At 39.4% G+C, this 19991-nt stretch overlaps 1 protein-coding gene across 4 annotated transcripts; it reads right to left on the bottom strand.

Annotated features, from left to right (window-relative positions):
- Nucleotides 1–64: 64 nt before the first annotated feature.
- On the bottom strand, nt 65–18829 carry si:ch211-269e2.1 (cohesin subunit SA-2). Of its 4 annotated transcripts, none has more exons than XM_054614931.1 (32): nt 18718–18829; nt 17780–17875; nt 16789–16876; nt 15772–15936; nt 15355–15451; nt 15019–15095; nt 14860–14931; nt 13580–13784; nt 12621–12772; nt 12467–12540; nt 12176–12299; nt 11942–12040; nt 10999–11078; nt 10792–10899; nt 10589–10709; nt 10379–10496; nt 9784–9887; nt 8604–8696; nt 8388–8474; nt 7472–7672; nt 6218–6300; nt 6036–6123; nt 5867–5947; nt 4596–4688; nt 4325–4499; nt 1926–2062; nt 1712–1813; nt 1472–1623; nt 1246–1374; nt 964–1154; nt 803–878; nt 65–721 (listed from the first exon to the last, which is right to left on the bottom strand). In XM_054614931.1, exons 2-32 carry the CDS (start codon nt 17827–17829, stop codon nt 586–588), a joined length of 3558 nt encoding a protein of 1185 aa, XP_054470906.1. In that variant the 5' UTR covers nt 17830–17875; nt 18718–18829; the 3' UTR covers nt 65–585. The 4 variants fall into 4 exon arrangements, 3 of the variants coding, with proteins under 3 accessions (XP_054470906.1, XP_054470907.1, XP_054470908.1); XM_054614932.1 differs by having other exon boundaries at nt 12467–12534; XM_054614933.1 differs by lacking the exons at nt 65–721; nt 803–878 and having other exon boundaries at nt 969–1154; nt 1248–1374.
- Nucleotides 18830–19991: the final 1162 nt, after the last annotated feature.

The following is a 19991-nucleotide window of genomic DNA, read 5'->3' as shown; positions in this document are numbered from 1 at the left end:
GCAGTGAAAAAACTTAAAGATGTTACAGATTCTACAGTTTAGCAAAATGTTATAGTTTGGACTATTTATTTTATTTAAATACATTTACAGCAATACATAGGTAGTTTTTGGCAAACTTTGACTCAACCATATCCTATAAGGAGCAATAATAAAGTGGCAGGCAGGACAATAAAGCAAAATTCTACAAGACAATTAGACAGATCTAATGAGTGTGAAATAATGTTACATTCAAGTACAGTATGGAGGTAAATATGGGGGAAAAGCTTTACACATACTGATTCACTTGGTCCTCAAATGACTGGTCTGTGAATAAAATATACTTGAGTCCGGCATTCTTTATATTTCGCTCGGTTTACAAATCCCATGATAGCAATTTCCATTGGTTTCGACTGAAAATGTCAAATCTTTAAACACTGATAACTAATATATAGTTTACTTTTTAAAAAAAAATTAAAAAAAATATATACTTCCTTAAACAGGTTAACACTTTTTAGCAAATATTACTCGGAGTAATAAAAGTGCATATGTCGGGCACTATTTTCCGTCCAGACGGAAGCATCAGATTCTCCTCCAACCTCCTCATGGTTACAGTTCAACGTCCACCGTGTCGTCCTCCGCCTCGTTACCGGTGCTGAGGACGGATCCCTCGAAGTTTAACCTTCTCGCAGGAGGTTCAGCAGGGACAGAAATGGGATCTGCGTCGGTCGTCTTCTCCTGGTGGCTAAAGGAGGTGGAGGAGTTATTAGTATGAGCCAAGTGGAGATTTGCTGCTGAACTGATTTATAAAATGAAAGTGGTTCACCTTGGACTGAAGCTGGACCTTTGACCTTTGCTGACTTTGGAGTCGACGGGGCTGAACGGACAGGGGGACTTGCTTCCTAAAAAAATTAAAACGGAACACACATGATGCAACTGGTACTTTTATTTAATTCTGTGCTTGATCTTGTTGTTCAGTTGTAGCACCTTCTAGTTTCTGTTTGGAGAAGGGAGAGCGGCTGGGCAGGTACGGCTTCCTGTCAGAGCTCACGTAGGACACGGCGTCCTCCCCTTCAGCCAAAGCCAGCAGGGACGCCCGGTAGTAGATTAGCGGCTGCCAGCACTCCTCCCTGAGGTCGATGATGTGCTCCGCGGTGTGCTTCTGCAGGTAGGAGAACCTGCCCGGACAATAACAAGACTTTCAGAAAACAAAGCTTACAAAAAAAGAAACTGTTTGTAACTCTGTGTTGTGTTTCATACGGCACTCACACTATTTTCTTGTCCGGTTTGAGGAGTTTGCTGGAGAACTCGCCGAGGATGGTCAGGTAGGAGAGGTACGGCGGCGTAGGGGTGTCCGGGGTCTGACTGAACTCCTGGAACACAAACTCAATGCCGTTCCTGCACATATTAACACACAAAGAAGACACACACAAACTTTTAAAAAAACAACAATCTGTAAAAAAACGAATCAAAGTGATGACCAATGAGAGCCAACCTGTGGATCACAACGACGCACTCGCGGAACTTGACGAGGTCCCCGAAGGTGAGGGCAAACCGCCTGGCCAGCTCCTTGATGCTGGTGAAGGTCTGGACTCCCGGGTGAGCCCTGCCGCCACTGTCCTGCTCTCGCTTCAGACGGACAAACAGCTGAGGACAGAGGACAAAAACACACGTCAGCAGCTAGCGGTGTGTGGCTTATATTTCATATATTTTCATGTATGAGAGGTAACTGTACCTGCTGCAGACAGAGCACCAGAGTGCGAGCGCTGTCTATCTTATCCATCTGTCTGGTCCTGTACATCGTCTCCTTGATGATGTCACCGAAGTCGTTGTGGTACTGAAGACAAAGAGGGAGAGATGAGCCTCTGTAGTGCGCGCTAGCATTAAAGAAATTAATGTTCAATTAGCTTGTAATTTTTCCCCCCCAAAAAATGTTGGACCACTTTTACCTTCATGTAGTACATGAAGACCTCAGCTGCCATGCTCATCTCCAGCACCCTGTGCACTATCAGTTTGCAGAAGGCCGCGAGCAGATTCCTTCGTCTGTGAAGTTCCTCCAGCCTCTCCGCTTCAGAGTCCTCGCCGACTGAGAGAGCCAGATGGAGTCGAGGCGTCATGGTTGGACGCGAAAGCGGTCGAGAGAGCGAGAGAAAAGGGGGGCAAAGCGAGTGATTAATCACGTAAAAATCATATAACAGAGGAGGAAAGAACAAAGCGGAGCTCTGCAGTTAGTTTGAGGACTATGGCTTTAGCAGGTGGGAATCAAAGATAACATGAGACTGGAGTTATGGTTGTGACACCATGTGGCTTCAATCTTTCACAGGGCTAATAAAACGGGCTCAGAGGTGAGCCCCAGTTAATGGAATTTTCTCACGGAAAGAGATTGTCCTGATTTTATGATTTAACTCAGTGGCCTTGCCCTCCCACTGATCTCTGATCCAGCAGCTAATAGAAAACACTGTCTATATAACAGAACCGTTACCAGGCAAATCCAATAAAACAATAGCTCTTTTATTGCATGTTCAAAAACCAATAATCCTGTATTGTATTTGCTTGAACGTTTTAAGAGATTCCCACCAGGAAACCGCTATTGACTTCTCTGGACTACCCCATATTTGGATGCAATATGCCTCTGGAAGCAGCAGCTATTGTAAAGATAATGCAATGTTTTAGTTACAGTCAGCCATGAGTGGATTAACCTGTAGTACCTGCAGGATTCTACAAAAGAACAACAGTGTGTGTTTCCAACACGTCAATCTTGTTTTTCTCATTTTTTCTGAACAGACGGAAACATACTCAAGTCATCAATTTTACAAGCTGCAACTCTTTTCATGACAAAGTCCATCCTCTTTTAGAAATGAGTGCAGCCTGTTTCATTTCTGAGGATATTAACAGGGTCAAATGTGAGGTCAGGTTGGAAATCAGACCCCATTTAATGTCAGCGGGCAGCTCAGCGGTGAGTTATTAAGCCAAATGTGTTTAATATCTGCATGGTTTCTTTTACTGCGGTGAGATGCTGCACTAAAAAAAGAGATGGCTGAGCGCCGACAGAGCGAGGGCGCCATCTACTGTGTGAAATACTGCAATGCGTTCAGTTTCCCACACTGCCTGGATCCACAAACACACCACTGCCAGGGAGCAGTGTGTTCGAGTACAAATATCACAACAAACATGCAGGACAACACATTTATCTTTAACAGTTAAACATCTAAACTGTACTTTCCTTGTGTATTTTTAATTTTCATGGTAATTTATATACTTCTACTCCACTTATTTATTTAACAGCCACAGGTATGAGTATACTTTTCAGCTTGATATTTTGCAAGAAAGAAAAAGTATATCATAAGCTTCTAAAATATTTTGTGTTGTTACAAATTACGCCAGTGGCTCCACAAACTTTTTGGGCCCTTTTGTGGCTCTTTACCAAAAGTAAGCTTGGGGCCCCGTGTCCCGTTTCTGATGTCTGTGAGTTGTTAGCAGCTCCACCAAAGACACATGTCCCCTTTAAACTCCTCGCATGGTTTCATATGATCCGAAGTTAGACGACCAAAGAGGTCGAGTAATCCATTGCTTCTGAAAAAAAGGAAAGTCTAGTAAAATGATTAATATAATTTGTGTGTCAGGACTTTGTTTTCTCTTCTTTTCCTACACCATTAAAATTTACAACCCCTCAGATTGACCTTGTGACCCTTCGGAGGGGGGCTGGGTTGGAAACCTGGAATAAAATACCTTACTTTATACAGTGTAGTGGTAGTTCAAACTAGACTCACTTCAATACTTCCTGTAAGTCGCTTTGGATAAAAGCGTCTGCCAAATGACTGTAATGTAACAGTAAATGTCTCTCATTGGGGACATGTCTCCTCATAATGAGTACTTAAGTACATTTTGCTAGTAGTACTATTTTGAATGCAGTACTTTTACTTGCAGTATTTTTCAAAATTGTTGTATTGTTACTTTTACTCAACTAGAGATTTCGATTAATTCTTGACTCACTGGACCTTGTGTCTCGTCACCTCTCTACTGTCCCATGTCTAACTACCACAATTTGTTTTTAAAAACATGTTTAAGTAAAAAGGAATATTAAATAGGAAACTTTGTTATTCTTAAAGATGCCCTGTATTAAAAAAAAGTGCTCTGCTTGGAAGAATCGGTTTTTTTCTGATATGGTTTTTCCATACAAACATTTTTTATTAACTTGTTGAAAATTCTTAAAATCACATCTTCTCTTTTCCCCTCATTAACAAATCCAGCTGCAAATAGCAGCATTCTTGTGTTAAACGTTGCACATACATCAATGTGAAACATCAAAGTCAAGCACAAAATACTTGCAAACGGATCCATGTCTCACCAGAGCTCTGGCCATCACAGTCTGGCCCGACGAAGACGTGGGTGCAGACGAAGGTCAGCAGCGCCCTCTGCAGTTTGGGGCTGGGCGTGTAGAGCAGAGGGCCAAAGCAGGAGGGATCCCACACCTGTAGCTGGTAGGAGTGAGCCGTCAGCACGTCACACACACCCAGGAAAGCCTGATGCGCAAAACATAAAGAGAAGAGGTTATAAAAATATGAGTAAATAGAAATAAAAGAGTCAATGATGCCATTAATGATGAGACATGAGTTCACCTGCTGCTGCACGCTGGGGTCGGAGTGGGAGAGACAGTGATTACCCCTCTCACAGAAGAGACGCAGCTGGAGTCTCTGGGACACAGCTTTCTCCTGAAACACACACACACACACACACACACACACACACACACACACACACACACACACACACACACGCACACACAAACATACACACATACACTGATAAGTGATGAATAGTGCAGCATTTTGCCTGCAAATATGTACATTTAGTTAATGCACAAGCTTTCTAGAGGGGATCAGGGAGGCTAGAACTGTGCAGAATAATGCCACTTAACATGGGCCTCTCTAGACACTCTACACTCTGCACATTGACACCCATTATGCTTCTTTTTTTCAGCCATTCTCCTCGACCAAAGACGCACTTAGCCGACATTTAGCTCTTGGCAGATTTTGTCGTCTCATCGATTTAATTTAAATCGACAGATCTGTAAAAGTGAGTTTTCACCGATTTAAATCTTGTGTTAACCAGAGGTGCTCTCATAAGTTTCTTGGAAATAAGTCATTCAACATGAAAAAAAACATAAAAAAGCCTAATCGGCTAAAGAAATCTCAGTCAACAGAGCAAAACAGCGGATTAGTCAACAAATCAATAATCAAATGATTGACGATTTCCTAAAGAAAGCCCATCACAAGTTCTCAGAGCCCGTAGTGACATCTTAAAATATCTTCTTTTGTCCAACCAACAGTCTGTGAAAGATACTATCATATAGGACAAAGAAAGTGAGAAAAGATTCAAATTTGATTTTTTTTTTGCCATTTTTGCTTTAAAAATAAATCACCTAAATGATGAATAAATTATCAAGATAGCTTCTGTCAATCACATAATCAATCAAGCTTAACCTACAACTGCAATCAGGGCTAATAATGCAATAAAATCAATCAGAAAATGAGAAAAAACATTGCATTTTTTTTGCATTAATAGATGTGCTGCTCTTTTCGTATTTTTTAATAGTTAAAACAATTTAATGCCTTCACCGGCATGACGATTCTCTCACCAAAACTAAGCGGTTATATCTATCTGTAGGCATAAACAATGCTCAAATAACACAGTTGTACTTTGTATCAGCTATGATCGATTTAATAATTATGCTACTTGAAAGATATGAAAGATTTCTGCAATGTTTTGATGATATTTTCCTCATTATTTATGCTGGGACTTATGGGACTGGGACTCTTGTTCTCTTGTTCTTTTATTTTTAAATCTTTATATTTTCATACTTGTTAAAAGTAAAGCAGATGCTACTCACTCTGGAGTTTAAAGTTGCGCTACTCGTGTTGAGAGACCAGAGCATGCAGTAAGACAGACACTGCAGGACCTCCAGCAGCACCTTCACACAAAAGGGGAGGAGAGGAAAATAAATACTTAGAACAGGAAAACAGTGAATACACTTGATTTTTAAGAGGCGGGGTTGGTACCTGAGGCGGGGCTCCTCCCTCGCCGCTCTCTGCCGACAGGAGAGGAGACAACAGCTCAAAGAGGTTCCACTCGAGGAGGTCGTGACAGCTGACAAAACACAAGGATAAACGGTTATTGAACAGCCAGTAAACACACATCGCCAACGGGGATACTGCACTCCATAATGACTCTGAAATCTTACTTGTGGAAAGCTCTGAGTTTCTTCAGCGTGGATAACATTTCTGCAGTTTTCTCCTCGTCAGCAGAGAAACGCGGAGTGTCACCCTGCAACGGAGAAATACTAAATGATAAGTTATTGTGTGGAGTGAGGCTCTTTATCATTTGCATATATGTATGTGTGGCACCTCTTAGAATAAAGTAATGCCCACTAGTGACCCCCCCTCATGGCTATAATGAGGACATCAGCAGAATTGAAGAGGGATTTTTCATTTCTGTTTAAAGAATTTTATTAGATTAAGATATTACTGCTCGGATCCAATTTTTTTTTTTTTCTTATTTGGATGCTCACATTAGTTCTTGAATGTGGTCCTGACCAAAAAGAACAATAACAAAGAGGTCACATGCAGCAAGCTGTCGTAAGGATGTAGACATGGACACGCTGGAGACAATGTTTACAGTTTCATCTAGAGGTAGATGTGCAGCAGGGGCAAGATAATCCGTCAGCAGTAGTTAACAAGGATGAGGAGGAAGAGAGACATTTTATTAATTATTAATATGGCTCTCTATGGAGCAATGGCTGCTACTGAGGTGTGTGTGTGGATGCAGAGACAGGAGTGGTGGGATTGTGACGTAAACAGGGCTACTTTTTAACTTGTCTGTCAGCGCCTCACCGATGCCTTAATCTTGTGTCTTAAATCTGCATTCCCTCTACTGACCAGCAGGGGGTGACTTCTCCGGCTGCAAAAAAAAGTCTATGAGAAAATTAACCTACTTGTCACTTGATTTATTCCCTCAGTAAACATTGTAAACATGAGTTAATGGTCTCCAACTCTAGTTTCTAAGCTTCTTCAATACAGCATGATGTTTATTTAAAAAAATATGATTCGATTTAGAGTCAAATAGACCATAAACCAGGTTATGGATTAGGGCGGGCTTACTGTAATTGACAGGTCTCTGCTTTATCAGAACCATATATGCATACAGTCTATGCCGGTATCTGTTTCATGAACGCATGTGAAAGTGGTTCAGATCTGAACTGAAAAGATCCGATTTCAAGAGATTTGTGCTTTTCATGTCGTTAAAAAAACAGATATTCCCCCAAATCAGATTTGGAGCATTTTTGCCTGCAGTGTAAACGCAGCCTTAAGAGGCCTGAAGAGGTGAAAGTGTGCATTATTTCATAACGTTTTCATTTGAAAAATTATGAGAAAGTCCAAAATGCACACATACATACATCAGCATGCTACTGGCCCCACAGTGTAACAGCACTCCTCACCTGGAGCGAGTCCCCCAGCAGAGCTTTCAGGTGGTCCACCCAGCACCGGACCAGGGAGTCTCTGGCGGTCCGGGCCACGGAGCACCAGGACGTCTCCTCCCCACACAGACTGAGGTACGTGCGGGCTGCAGCCTCCAGAAGGTCGGGGCCCGAGTGTCGGTCTAAAGCAGCTCCCATCTCTGCCATCAGGACGGACGCTGCCTGAGGAAGAGGACGGAAACAACGCAGAGTAACTTTAACACGTGTGACTGCAGGTAGTGACAATTCAGGCAAATCTATTATTCTATATTATTTACCTATTATTTTGACAGTGGTACAATAATTAGGTGATTAATTACATTTATTAATGACAACAACTACTGATATCCAATCATTTAAAGTACTCAGATGTAAGGATTTGCTGCTTCTTTCTGTTTTAGGTCTTTAGAAGTTTAATATGTTAGATATATTTATTCATTTTTTGGATAAACAAAAAGACGCATTTGTTTCATTCAGTATTCAGCATTGTTTTCTGACATCTTAGACTACATGATGAATATTCTTTTGAAAGAATCGTTACTAAGTGAATCAATGATCAAACAACAATATTTTTTCCAAGTTGGGATACTTTCTCTGTCTAACTTGTGATTTCAGCTATGATTTGTGTGATTTCATCATTCCATTTTGCCATTAAAATGTTGCCCAGTGTATGTTCTATAATTAACCTTTTGATTTCACTAATCATTTCTATAAAAAATGTCTCAGTCATCATTTCTGAATGAAAATGTCACATTTAAGTGTATTTCTTGGCTCCAGCGTTTTAGTCAAACACAACAGTGTTTATAGTGGCAACAAAATGAAAGATGAGGGAACCGTGTCACAAAATTCATATCTCATTTAATGCTTCATGATATTGTCTGTGTCTGTTGATGCAGACCTGTGTGTTGTCGGCCGCAGGACACTCTGGGTGGAAGTACTGAGGAATCTTCATTAGGTAGGCAACAATTTCGCAACTACCTGAAAACTGAACACAAACATGATGATAATGTAAAGCCGAGAAAAATATAGCTGAGCAGCACAGAGATATGAATTTTCCTAATACAGAAACAAATTGACAAATATGTCGACAGTTACATGTGGAATAAATAAATACCTTGGACAGTAGCTTAGGAAGCACCACGAGGAGATGATCAGTGAGCTTAGTACAGTCATCAATCTGGATTTTCTTTTCCCTGGCACTCACTACCTGAAACATTAAAGACACACAGAGAAGTTTATCAAAGCTTTATCAAATATGTTAAACGTGTTTCAGTGCTTTTGTCATAGCAGATTTAAAGTGATGCTTTTAATTCATAAATAGCTCATGTGTCACCAGAACCAACTAAGAAACAGTGGTGGGAAGAAACTAAGTAGTTTTTACTTAAGTACTGTACATAAGTACAAGTTTGGGATACAGTACCAGTCAAAAGTTTGGACACACCTTCTCATTCAACTACTTTGAAGAATCTAAAATATAAAACATATTCTGGTTTGTTGAGCATTTGTTTGTTTACCACATAATTCCATATGTGTTCCTTCATAGTTTGGACATCTTCAATATTAATCTACAATGTAGAAAAAAATAAAAATAAAGAAAAACCATTGAATGAGAAGGTGTGTCCAAACTTTTGACTGGTACTGTACTTGTAGTAATTCCATCTCCTGACACTTTCTACATCTACATGTCAGAGGCAAATATAGTACTTTTTAGTCCAATACATTTTTAACAGCTTTAGTTACTAGTTACTTCTCAGAATAAGATTTTACATGAGAAAAGTTAGCTGTGTGTGACCTCAGGACCTCTTCACACTGGAATCTGATATAGGCCACATTTAAAGACTAATGTGAGCAGCCAATAAGAAATATAAAAAAAATCTGATCCGAGCAGTAATATCTAAATTGAGCACTGAGGCTTGCAGAGTGAACGTAGCATCAAAATCCTTTAAATATGGTCTTGTTTACTAATGAAGGTCATATAGAGGCATCAGTATTAAATTCAGACTGTATCATAAACAGTTCAAAGTTACTCTCAGTAACTTTAATGTAGCTCCATCACAGGCAGCTACCGTAGTAAAAATGCTGCTTACGTAATTTTGCATAAGTATTAACAAACTTAATGTTAAATATTTAATAATATGTCTGTTAGAGGGCCCATTTTTCTGCAGAATAAGTACATTCACTTTGATACTTTTATTGGTAGTGGAGTACTTTTATATTGTTGTATTGGTACTTTTAATCAGGTAAAAGATCTTGATACTTCTCTGCTCATAAATGGGGACGGATCTCCAACTGACCTTCTTTGCGCCGCTCCTTCCTGCCAGCGCTGGTCCCTCTGAGGCCTGACGCACTGAAGCTACCAGGATCTCTACCAGCACCGCTTGTTCTGCCCGGGAAAGACCTGCACACACACACACACACACACACACATGCATGCAAGATGATGACCACTGGAGACTTAATGCATATGGCTTCCCGCTTAAAGGTGAAACTGTCAATCACCATGTCTATGGTGGAAATGTTCTTTACTGCAAACAAAGTACATGAGGCTGATAGAGGCGGAGACAAACCCTAAAAACATCCTTTTAATAAACAATCACGTCAAAAAAAAAACATGGGTGAATGAAGAAATGAAGACAGACCAAGCTCTGAATCCTTTAAGCGATTACAATTTAACTGAAATAAAAAAATAGACAATTCGTAACATGTAGAAGTGCTTTGGCTTACAGATGTGCTAAAAACATACATGTAGACAAAACAAGCACAAAATGTATTTATTGTCTATCGCAAAGTCCAAATCGATGAAATTATCAGTCAAACTAATCCTCTCGTGGTCTGAGAATTTTAAAACACTTCTGCCTGCGATTACACAAACATACATGTCACACTCACCTGGACTTAGTGAGGACGGGTCCTTCAGCAGTATAGATGTGAGTGTGGGCCAGTCCTTCAGCAGGGCTCCACCACAGTCCCACAGACTGTCCACCAGGTACACCACATGCTTGTGCAGCTGAGAGATAAGGGAGACAGGCTAGTCCATTCCATGGTCATTTTCTGAAGCTAAAATAGGATGCTTGTATCAATACAGACTGTTTTTTTCACCTCAGACTCCTGGTAGAAGTGCAGCAGAGCCTTCAGTCTGGCGGATGTTTGTCGTTCATGTGCCTCCTCTTCGTTCATTTCATCCCGAGTGTCGGACGCAGGGGCTTCAGTGTTAAGAAGCCTAACAGAGAAAGACCAGTCATATTGAGAAAAACACTCATTTAATTGTTTTGTCTTTTTCCAAGTGACGGAGATGAGCGTACTGTGTGAAGAGAAGCTCCCCTGCAGCGGCAGCAAGAGGGCGCTGCGAAGAGTAGACGAACTGGAGCAGCTGCTTGTAGTCCTCTGGACTGAACGCATCATCAGATGTTCTGAGGAGTCAGAGGTGGTTTGAAAGAAATGTCAAGAAATATAGTAGGAAAGCATGATGGAATTCATTGGAAAATGATTGGGAAAGGCTGGTGACTCACTTGGAGATGAGGAGCAGCAGTTTCATGGTCTGCACTGCCACTTCGTTGTCCTTATCCAAGGTCATGGAGATCATCCGGTCCTGGAGAACAAGAGCGTGCACTTTTACAAACACGTCGGTCTGAACGTGCATTCATTTAATTTTGGACAGTAACTCTGTAGAATGTTTCAACAATTATTTGTAAAGCCAAAAAACACAGACCTAACACTTAATTCTGCATCTCAACAGAGCTTTTTAGCCTATTTAGCTCATTGTTTTGATGGTATTGTTTTGGCCCCACAAATGTTTGGTTCAGCCTCAGCTCTCATCAACCTTGTTTCCAGCAGGAAAAGATGGGGGTTTTTTTGACCATTTTGGGGGCAACAGAAACAAGAGTTGTGTTTGTGTCCATCTGGTGAATGTAATCCAATATTCACTCTCTTTTAATTCCGTTTTGGTCTCCACCAACTCCTGAAGGAAATTTCTCTTTTGCTGCTAAACGCTTGTTTGTGTTTGCCAGCCACTATGTCCGTCTGCTATTTTTGTGCTGAGCAGGTAACTTATGTTTTCAGTGGGTCTTTAGAGCTTTTTCGCTGAAATTGACTCCCTGCTGCAACTGGAAACGACACCAGAGAGCGGTGAAGATTAACTGAAACTGTAAAGTTTCAGGCCAGGCAGCTAAACGGGGAGCTGAAATTCACTATAAGGATTTCTAAGGGAGACCCCTTTACATTGTAATTTGATAAATTATTGTAATGAAAATATTGATCATAGCCACCCATAAGAATCTTTAAGAATGTCAGACATTTAGCATCAAAAGAGCCTGATATTATTAAGAAATTAAAATGAGCTACTGTGTCTTCTAAATGTGTTAATAGGACACTTCCTCCATACAACTTTATTTTGTTTTCACTGTCCCCTGGTGGTCATAATCCATGAATGCAACTTTAAGCAGACCCGTTTACCTTGAAGCGGCTGGTGAACAGGTCCAGTTTAGGGAGGAGCGGAGGATCGCCATACAAACCCTGGAGGCCTAACACACACTTGAGACGCACATCTGGTATCTGAAACACGATATGTTCACAGCAGTCTGTCTACATTGTGAAAGATTTTAGTTTGCACAAAAATATCCAGACTATATCTGTGTAATCTTAGTGTTACGGCATATTATGCTACATTATATGTTTGCTGTCGTTTACCTTGTCGTGCATCATCCAGCCCATGTATTTGAGATAGCTGTCGTTGAGAAATGCGGAACTGTAGAGCTTCATCCATAAACCCAACTCCTCCATACAGATGGAGCGGATTTCTGGAAGCACATCGCTGCACAGACACACACACACACACACACACACACACACACACACGCACACGCACACGCACACGCACACACGCACACACACACACGCACACACGCACACACAGAGAATAAGCTCTGCGCTGAATTAGATAATGCCATTTGAAACCAACAGTGTCAGAGAAACACTTACCGATATCTTTTCAGAAAAATCCCTTTGAAGATGACGTCCATCATGATCTCTATCTCCGCCCTTTTCTCCTGCAGCTTGAAGGGCAGGAGTCAGACATTACTTACAGAGCAAAGATAAATACCTTCAGATAGATGCAGAGTGACACCGGTCCTACCTCTGTGATCTTCCTCTGTATTCTCTCCTGCTGCAGGGTGCTTTTCTGTCTCATCGTCTTCGTCTTCTGCACCTGGTACAGCTTCTGGCTGTTTTCGATGCCAACACTGAGGCTCAGAGCCACGGCCGCCAGAGAGCTCAGCAGCTTCACCGCTTATCAGGGATGTCACATCAAAATAAACAAAAAAGCAGAGATTAGTTTACTGATTTTGTTTATGTATCTGTATGTGGGTGTTTGTGTGTGCGTTGTTTTTTTTATATATAGCTTTTTGTTAAACAAATTATATAGAAGGGTGTAACACAAAATATACAGACATTATTATGAGACATATGAAAACGTTTTGGATTGTTTTTGTTAGTGGGAGTATTGTGTTTATGTACGTTTATCAAAATGTGCTGTGCAAGTGTGTCATATATTCCTGTATGTGAATAGCTTTGACCACATGTATATATACAGGTATGTTAGACGAGAAGGAGGAAGAGGAGAGCGAAATTAATGAATGAATGATTAAATAAAATAATAATAATAATAATAATAAAGAAATGGTATTTATAATAATGTTTATAATTAAGTTTAATAAGCTGGCTACGGAGAATGAATGAATATTATTAAAAATATTATCATCAACATCACTGACAATAATAGTATTGGTAAGGATATATAAAGGCAAATGTAATAATAATTTTAAAAAGGGACAAATTTAATACAATAATAAGAATTTAAGAATAAGTATTTAGTAAAAATAAAATAAATTAATCAATAAATAATAAGGCCTTTGGTGTAGCCCAGGATAGAAGTCAAGAGAGCATTAACGGAGTCCACCCCCATTGTTTCCGTTTAATTTTTTCCTTGTATTCAGTTTTCTTATATTTTTCTCATGGATTTAATTGCCTTTGCCCCTGCACCCAGTTTCTTACGAGGGAGCTGGCCCACTGCTCTGTGTGCTTTCTATTCCTTACCTGCTAGAGCACAGGTGTGTCTGAAAGCCCGTACATAGGAGTCCGACAGCTCAGTGAGCAGAGAGATGAGGGTGTTCATCAGATAACTGTCAAATATGACGCTGTGCTGACACCGGGCCACAAGCACCGACACAAAGTCGCAGAACTCGGAGTGGAACCAGCGGCCGTATGGTCCGGGTTGTATCAGAGGATACTCCACAATGTCCTATAGAGAGGGGAGGGAGGAAAGAAAGCAGAAAAAAGAAAAAATTCTGAATGGGAAGCAATTATTTGAATGTCTTAGAAGAGAGGCACTTAGAGACTGGGCATCTTTACTTTCCTGATGTGAAGGAGTATGTTGGGATGGCTCAGGGATCACTCTGGAGCTTAAACCAATTGGATATCAAGTACAGAACAGGGGAGAGGAATTGTGTCCTTTCAGTGCTATGGTGTACACAATAAAGGAACAAACAGATAAGAAGAATACAGCAGCATTAAGTAGTATTAACACGGTAAACTCATGATTGTAAGACGCCCTGATTGTATTACAGTATATTTAACCCGCCTACTCCTCCAGTGTTGCTGCTTCAGACTGAACAGCTTGTAGTTGAATGAAAAGATCCATTATCTCAAATAACTGCTATTGAGTCTTTTATGTGCATCTCCAAATACGACATGTTTTGCTTTATAATATCTGATTTGTTATCATTAAAGAGGAACTTTCTTGGTTTATTCACATTTCGGCAGCTGCATGCGTTGGTTTTAAACGGTGCTGCTGTTGGTTTTTAGCTGTGTTGAATGTATTTTAGGTGTGGGTACTTGTTTGGTTGTTATTTCCATTAGATGCTTAACTGTTGTTGTTTTTTTTGTAGTTTGCATGTTTTCCTTAAGCTTTTTGTTTAGAATTTCAAAATTTTGACTTGTTGTCATTTGTTGTTTTCATTGTCAGTAGTGGTTTTATTGTGGTTGATTTATTTCATTTTTTTGTAGTTTTGGTTAGCCTTTCCGTATTTTACTTTTGTTTCTTGTTCCATTTTTTTTTTTGTTGATCTTAATAAAATATTAGTTCTTACATTGTGATTTAGTGGGCGTTTTTTGTACGGACCCCAGGGAGACTAGTTTCTACTTTGGTAGTAACTAATGGGGATTCCGGGTAAATAGATAGAAAACCAATGTAATAATGCAATTAACTGACAATTTGACCAATGTTATAAACCTGACTGAAGAAATGGTTGGGCATGAAGGCAAAAAAAAGTTGCAAATGTCGGGACAAATCTATTAAGCAGAGAGGTACTACTGACTGTGTCCATGGGCCACGTGACTGTGAGGATCCACGGAAAGGCCAGGAACTTCTTATACTGCAGACCAGAAACCTGAAACAAACACAGTCGTACGGTTTCAATACAAAGCAATGAATTTGATAAAGAAACGGGAAGAAGCAGAGATCGAAGGCCTCTTACCTCATCCAGCTCCTCCACCATCTTGCTCATGACTTCACTGTCCTCTTTGCTCTGACACATCTCTGCTGTGACCACACCTGGGAGAGACAGGAGGGAAACATAAGCCTGATTGTGTTTGTTCTGTGTGTGTTTGTGTGTCTTTAATATGCGCCTCTTGGTAACTTAAAAAAAAAGAAATTTCAAAAATTATAGTGAAAAAAAAGCTTAAAAGTACATTTTTTGTTAGATTTTTGTTGTTTTAAAAATGACCAGAAACAGAGGTCATCACTTGGTTGGAGTAGCCGATAGTCCACTATTAGTGATGTAAGAATGCGTGAGTGTGTGTAATTTGCTTGCCTTTGCAACCACAGCATTGGATGAAGAAGCTGATGAGATCGAGGAGAGAAGAGTCTCTGTCCGTCCCGTAAGCCTCGATCCAATCATCAACCACCGCCTGCTCAGACACCACACAAAAGCCAATAATATTTTTAGTTACTGTATATTCATTTTCTAATTATGAGATTATCCTAGATAGTATATTTACAATCAGCATTTGGGCTCATTCTTGTTTTTTGCAAAAATCGTTTACATGCAAATGCTGATTAGCTCAATATAACTGGAATGTTAAGGTGCATGTAAACCTACCAACAGAATGATAACTATTTTATTATAATTCAAAGGTTAACTCATGTGTTCGGTGCATGTCTCTCACACTGCTTTTGAGAAAAAACAAGAACACTTACGACTTTTAAATTGAGGGTTAAGTAGCCGTACCTGCATGGCACTCCTGCCCATGGTGAGCACCTCGAACAGGGTGACGGCCTCCACATGTCTCCGTTTGCTGCGGCTGCCTCCAGCTCTGGTAGCACTGGTGCGACTGGCTTTGGCACTTTTGCTCTTGACATTCTCTGAGCCCTCGTGTGGTCTTTTTCTTCGTCTCTGTGCGTTTTGAAAGGGTGGCGGTAAATATATGAGTTTTCATAACCAGCGTGCTGCATCCCAAACAGGCCAAATATACATTTCAAAATGACAAATTCTACATTAACGTTAAAGAACCTCGAGGATTCAAGCTGCAAATTCAAGAGAGTCGGTCGGGCACAAGACGCCTCACTCCTCCAGCATCACACTTTAGTAACACTAACAGCTTTCAACACATGGTGTCTCTTTTTAATCTATTGTCAACGATTCAATGGGAGACTGAGCTTTATCAATGGGGAAATAACAGTATTGGAGAATATGACAATATCGAGGGCTGCAACTAACGAGTATTTTCATGATTAATTAATCAGTCATCTTTAATTTTCTTAAAGAGGTGCAAATATTGAAATTGGTATCGTACATCAGTCCGATACTAACTAAAATGGCTGGATTGGGTATAGGTGACAATAAGTCGATCTTGTATTGGATACCATTATTATAAATAACAATTCAGTACATTAATATCTATGTATTTATCTGTTACATTTAAAGACAAGCCAGTTGTTGCCTTACCTGTGAGAGAATGATCCCAGTTTCTTCCACACAGTGAGGCATAGAGTTTTTTAATTAAACACTGCTATCAGATCAGTACTCTGTAACGGCCGATACCCAAAACCCAGGTATCGCTATCGGGACTGAAGAAGTCTGATTGATGCGTCCATATTATTTACACCTGTTAATTTGAACTAATGTGTCCTTTCCTTGTATCCTCCTAGCGCTCTAACACTAACGCTAACACTACTCTTCTTGTTGTTACAGTTGCTATCAGGCCTCTAGACCCTGCATGCTGAACGATGAACAAAAAACACCTACCACGCTCTTCTGTCTGTTCTCGTTCCCCGACTCGTCCTCGGATTGATTGACGGCCCCGGAGGAGTTTGCCTCATTTTGAGAGTTCTTACTGGGTAGTCAAAAGATGAAATTCGATTACAAGACCAGAAAATCTTATTGGCATTCACCAGTGGTTGATAGTAACTAAGAACATGTACTCAAGTAGTGTATATAAATACAATTTTAAGGTACTTGTGCTTTACTTAAGTATATTAAATATGGGTCAATTTATATTTTAACCCCACAACATTTCAGAGGGAAATATTGTACCTTTCACTGCACTACATTTATGTAACTGCTAGAGCTACATTGAGTTTACAAACAAAACATGATCAACTTATTAAATATGATGTATGGTTATAGATTAAAGGGCACACAGACCCAGGTGTTTTCAGTTATGTTTGCATCAGGTAATTCGTACTTTTTATTTTTTATCTTACGGCATATGATAATAACTTGTGTGCTTGAAAGAAAAAGTAATCATCTTTCCGGAACTTGAATACTTCAGGTTTTAAAACTCTGAAAGGGGCCATTTTGCATTAGGAGTGCTTTTCCTTATGAGACGTTAAAGTACATCTTACAGGTAATACTTCTAGCACCTCTACTAAATTACAATGTTGAATGATTAAATTTGTAACAGAGTATTCTTACACTGGGGTATTGCTAGTTTTACTTAGGTAAAGGGTATAAGTACTTCTTCCACCACTGTCAAGTACTCACACATCAGGTTTAACCGGGCCACTCTCACTTTACCTTTACCTGTCTCTGTATGCTCTTGTTCTAGCGTAGTTTTTTTTCTATTCTTAAAAAACAACAACTATTTTCTTATTGTATTCTTATTGAGTTTAGTTTATTATATTATATTGTTGTGTTTTTACTTTCTATAGTTATCTGTACTGTTGCTGTCCTTGTGCTGCTGTTACAACCGAATGTCCCTTCTCTGGGTATAAATAAAGGTTTATCTTGATCTTACTTTTGCTCTGTGGTCCTGGATGCAGCTGCAGCTGAGGGATCTGGTATCATCTCCTCGTCAGATCTTAACACTGGACTCAGGTGAGCGTCTCTGCATCTGGAAGTACAGAGTGATGAAAGAAGGTACAAATAAAGAAGATATAGTTCAGGCGGTTTGTGCAACACAAAACACGGATAACTGATCAACACTGACCCTACATCTGTATAGAGAGAGGAGGTTGCCACTAGTTACTGCCTCCATCCCTGCAACCCTTTATATCTTTATTTTGTTGTATAGTATGTGTATTTATTGTCTGTGTAGTTGTATAGTATGTGTATTTATTGTCTGTGTAGTTGTATAGTATGTGTATTTATTGTCTGTGTAGTTGTATATGTGTAGTAGTGTATAGTATGTGTATTTATTGTCTGTGTAGTTGTATAGTATGTGTATTTATTGTCTGTGTAGTTGTATAGTATGTGTATTTATTGTCTGTGTAGTTGTATAGTATTTATTTATTGTCTGTGTAGTTGTATAGTATGTGTATTTATTGTCTGTGTAGTTGTATAGTATGTGTATTTATTGTCTGTGTAGTTGTATAGTATGTGTATTTATTGTCTGTGTAGTTGAGCTGCTGCAACATTTATTGTCTGTGATTTCCCCATGGGGATCAATAAAGGGGATAATAATAATAATAATAAGGCTTTCCCCCTCCACAGAGACAAAAAGTGTTGCTCAAGGACACTAAAGATGTTCAGGCTTTCAGAGACAAAATAAATACTGAAATACAAAACGCTGCTAAGCTGCGACTCTGCTGCCAACAAGTATTGTTTTCTACCAGCTGAGACGTCTCACAGCTTCCTGAAGCAGCCCTGTGGTTGTTATTATTATTATTATTATTATTATTATTGTTTATGTTGTCACAAAGATGACTGGCAGGTAAACAGACGGGTCAAACTTACCTTCTTCACATTGATTCATCCTTTCCATCATGTTTATTGATATCTTATTTTAAATCCGAAGGCTATCACATTTAATAAAAAGTAAATAAATAAATGCTTTCCACCACGAATATCCTCCTTTTTCCACCGGCTCTCACAGTCAAGCCGCCGGACAGCCTAGTCGCATTTTCATTGGTTGGCGAACCAAATCTAACGTGTGTGATTGGTTGCTCTAAAGCGTCGCTCACACTTTAGTCCCTCCCCCCGCGCTGTCACAGAGGGGGGAGGGACTAAAGTGTCCGGGTTGGTTCTTCTGCAAACCTCAGCACTACATTACATTACATTACATTACATTACATTACATTACATTACTATGTAGTGCGTCAATAAACAGCTTTATAGATCATCCTATTGTATCCTTCCAGCTGAGATTTTTGTATAAAAATGTATCTGTGTATTATTTTAATTAACCAGACCAGAGCTGTCTAGCTGGTGTTTTGTGATTTAACATTGTGCATGAATTGAACGGCAGGGGAGACGTCACGTCATCGTCACGTCATGAGTAATAACATACAATAGAATAAAATAAAATAAAATAAAATAAAATAGACGAACTCAGATCTAAGTAAAAGTAGCAATACAATAGTCTAGAGGTAAATACTGTGTGTAAAGTAAAAGTCAAGAGTTCAATTGTTTACTCAAGTAAAAGTACTATAAGTATTGGCATGAAAATATACTTTTATTATTATTATTATTATTTATTAAATACCTAGTGGTATTTTGTCATATTATACTTTACTATACTGTACTCATACTGCACCACTTATGTTTGATATTTTATACAATACTGCTGTACTATACTATGTATTATTTTACATTACCACATTTCACCTTATATGCTACGATATCTTTTATTCTATAGTATATTATATTGTACTATATCATGATATATTTTGTATAGTCTGTTATACTGTTTTACTGAATTATATACTTTCTAATTTATTTCTATATTAATACAGACAGATACTAAGTAATATTACTCAATAACATTATAAGTTTGTTCGGGAGCAGAAACCAAGTCATGATAGCCTACTAGCTGTGTGAGGATAATGTGTTACTAATAATTCTAAATAACCTTTAAAAATACTGTTATGTATCTTACTATTTATTGCTTGTACTCTTGTGGACTTTATGAATGTTTCCTGGATTTAATGTTGTACTTCCTATGAAAACGGAGCCCTGCCCACTTCAAACCAGGGAGAAGAGCAAAATCAAGAACAAAAATTGAGAAAATA

This window comes from Anoplopoma fimbria, chromosome 16, assembly GCF_027596085.1.
Source record: "Anoplopoma fimbria isolate UVic2021 breed Golden Eagle Sablefish chromosome 16, Afim_UVic_2022, whole genome shotgun sequence".
In the NCBI taxonomy this organism is placed as follows: Eukaryota; Metazoa; Chordata; class Actinopteri; order Perciformes; family Anoplopomatidae; genus Anoplopoma; species Anoplopoma fimbria.
This window is presented reverse-complemented; position numbering and strand designations above follow the sequence as displayed.

Coding starts and splice junctions, on each gene's coding strand:
- si:ch211-269e2.1 (XM_054614931.1), bottom strand. CDS start 17,829: ATGATACCAGATCCCTCAGCTGCAGCTGCATCCAGGACCACAGAGCAA. Junction 1,624..1,711: donor TGGTGCTCTGTCTGCAGCAG/GTACAGTTACCT, acceptor CTCTGTCCTCAG/CTGTTTGTCCGTCTGAAGCG. Junction 1,375..1,471: donor TGCGTCGTTGTGATCCACAG/GTTGGCTCTCAT, acceptor TAATATGTGCAG/GAACGGCATTGAGTTTGTGT.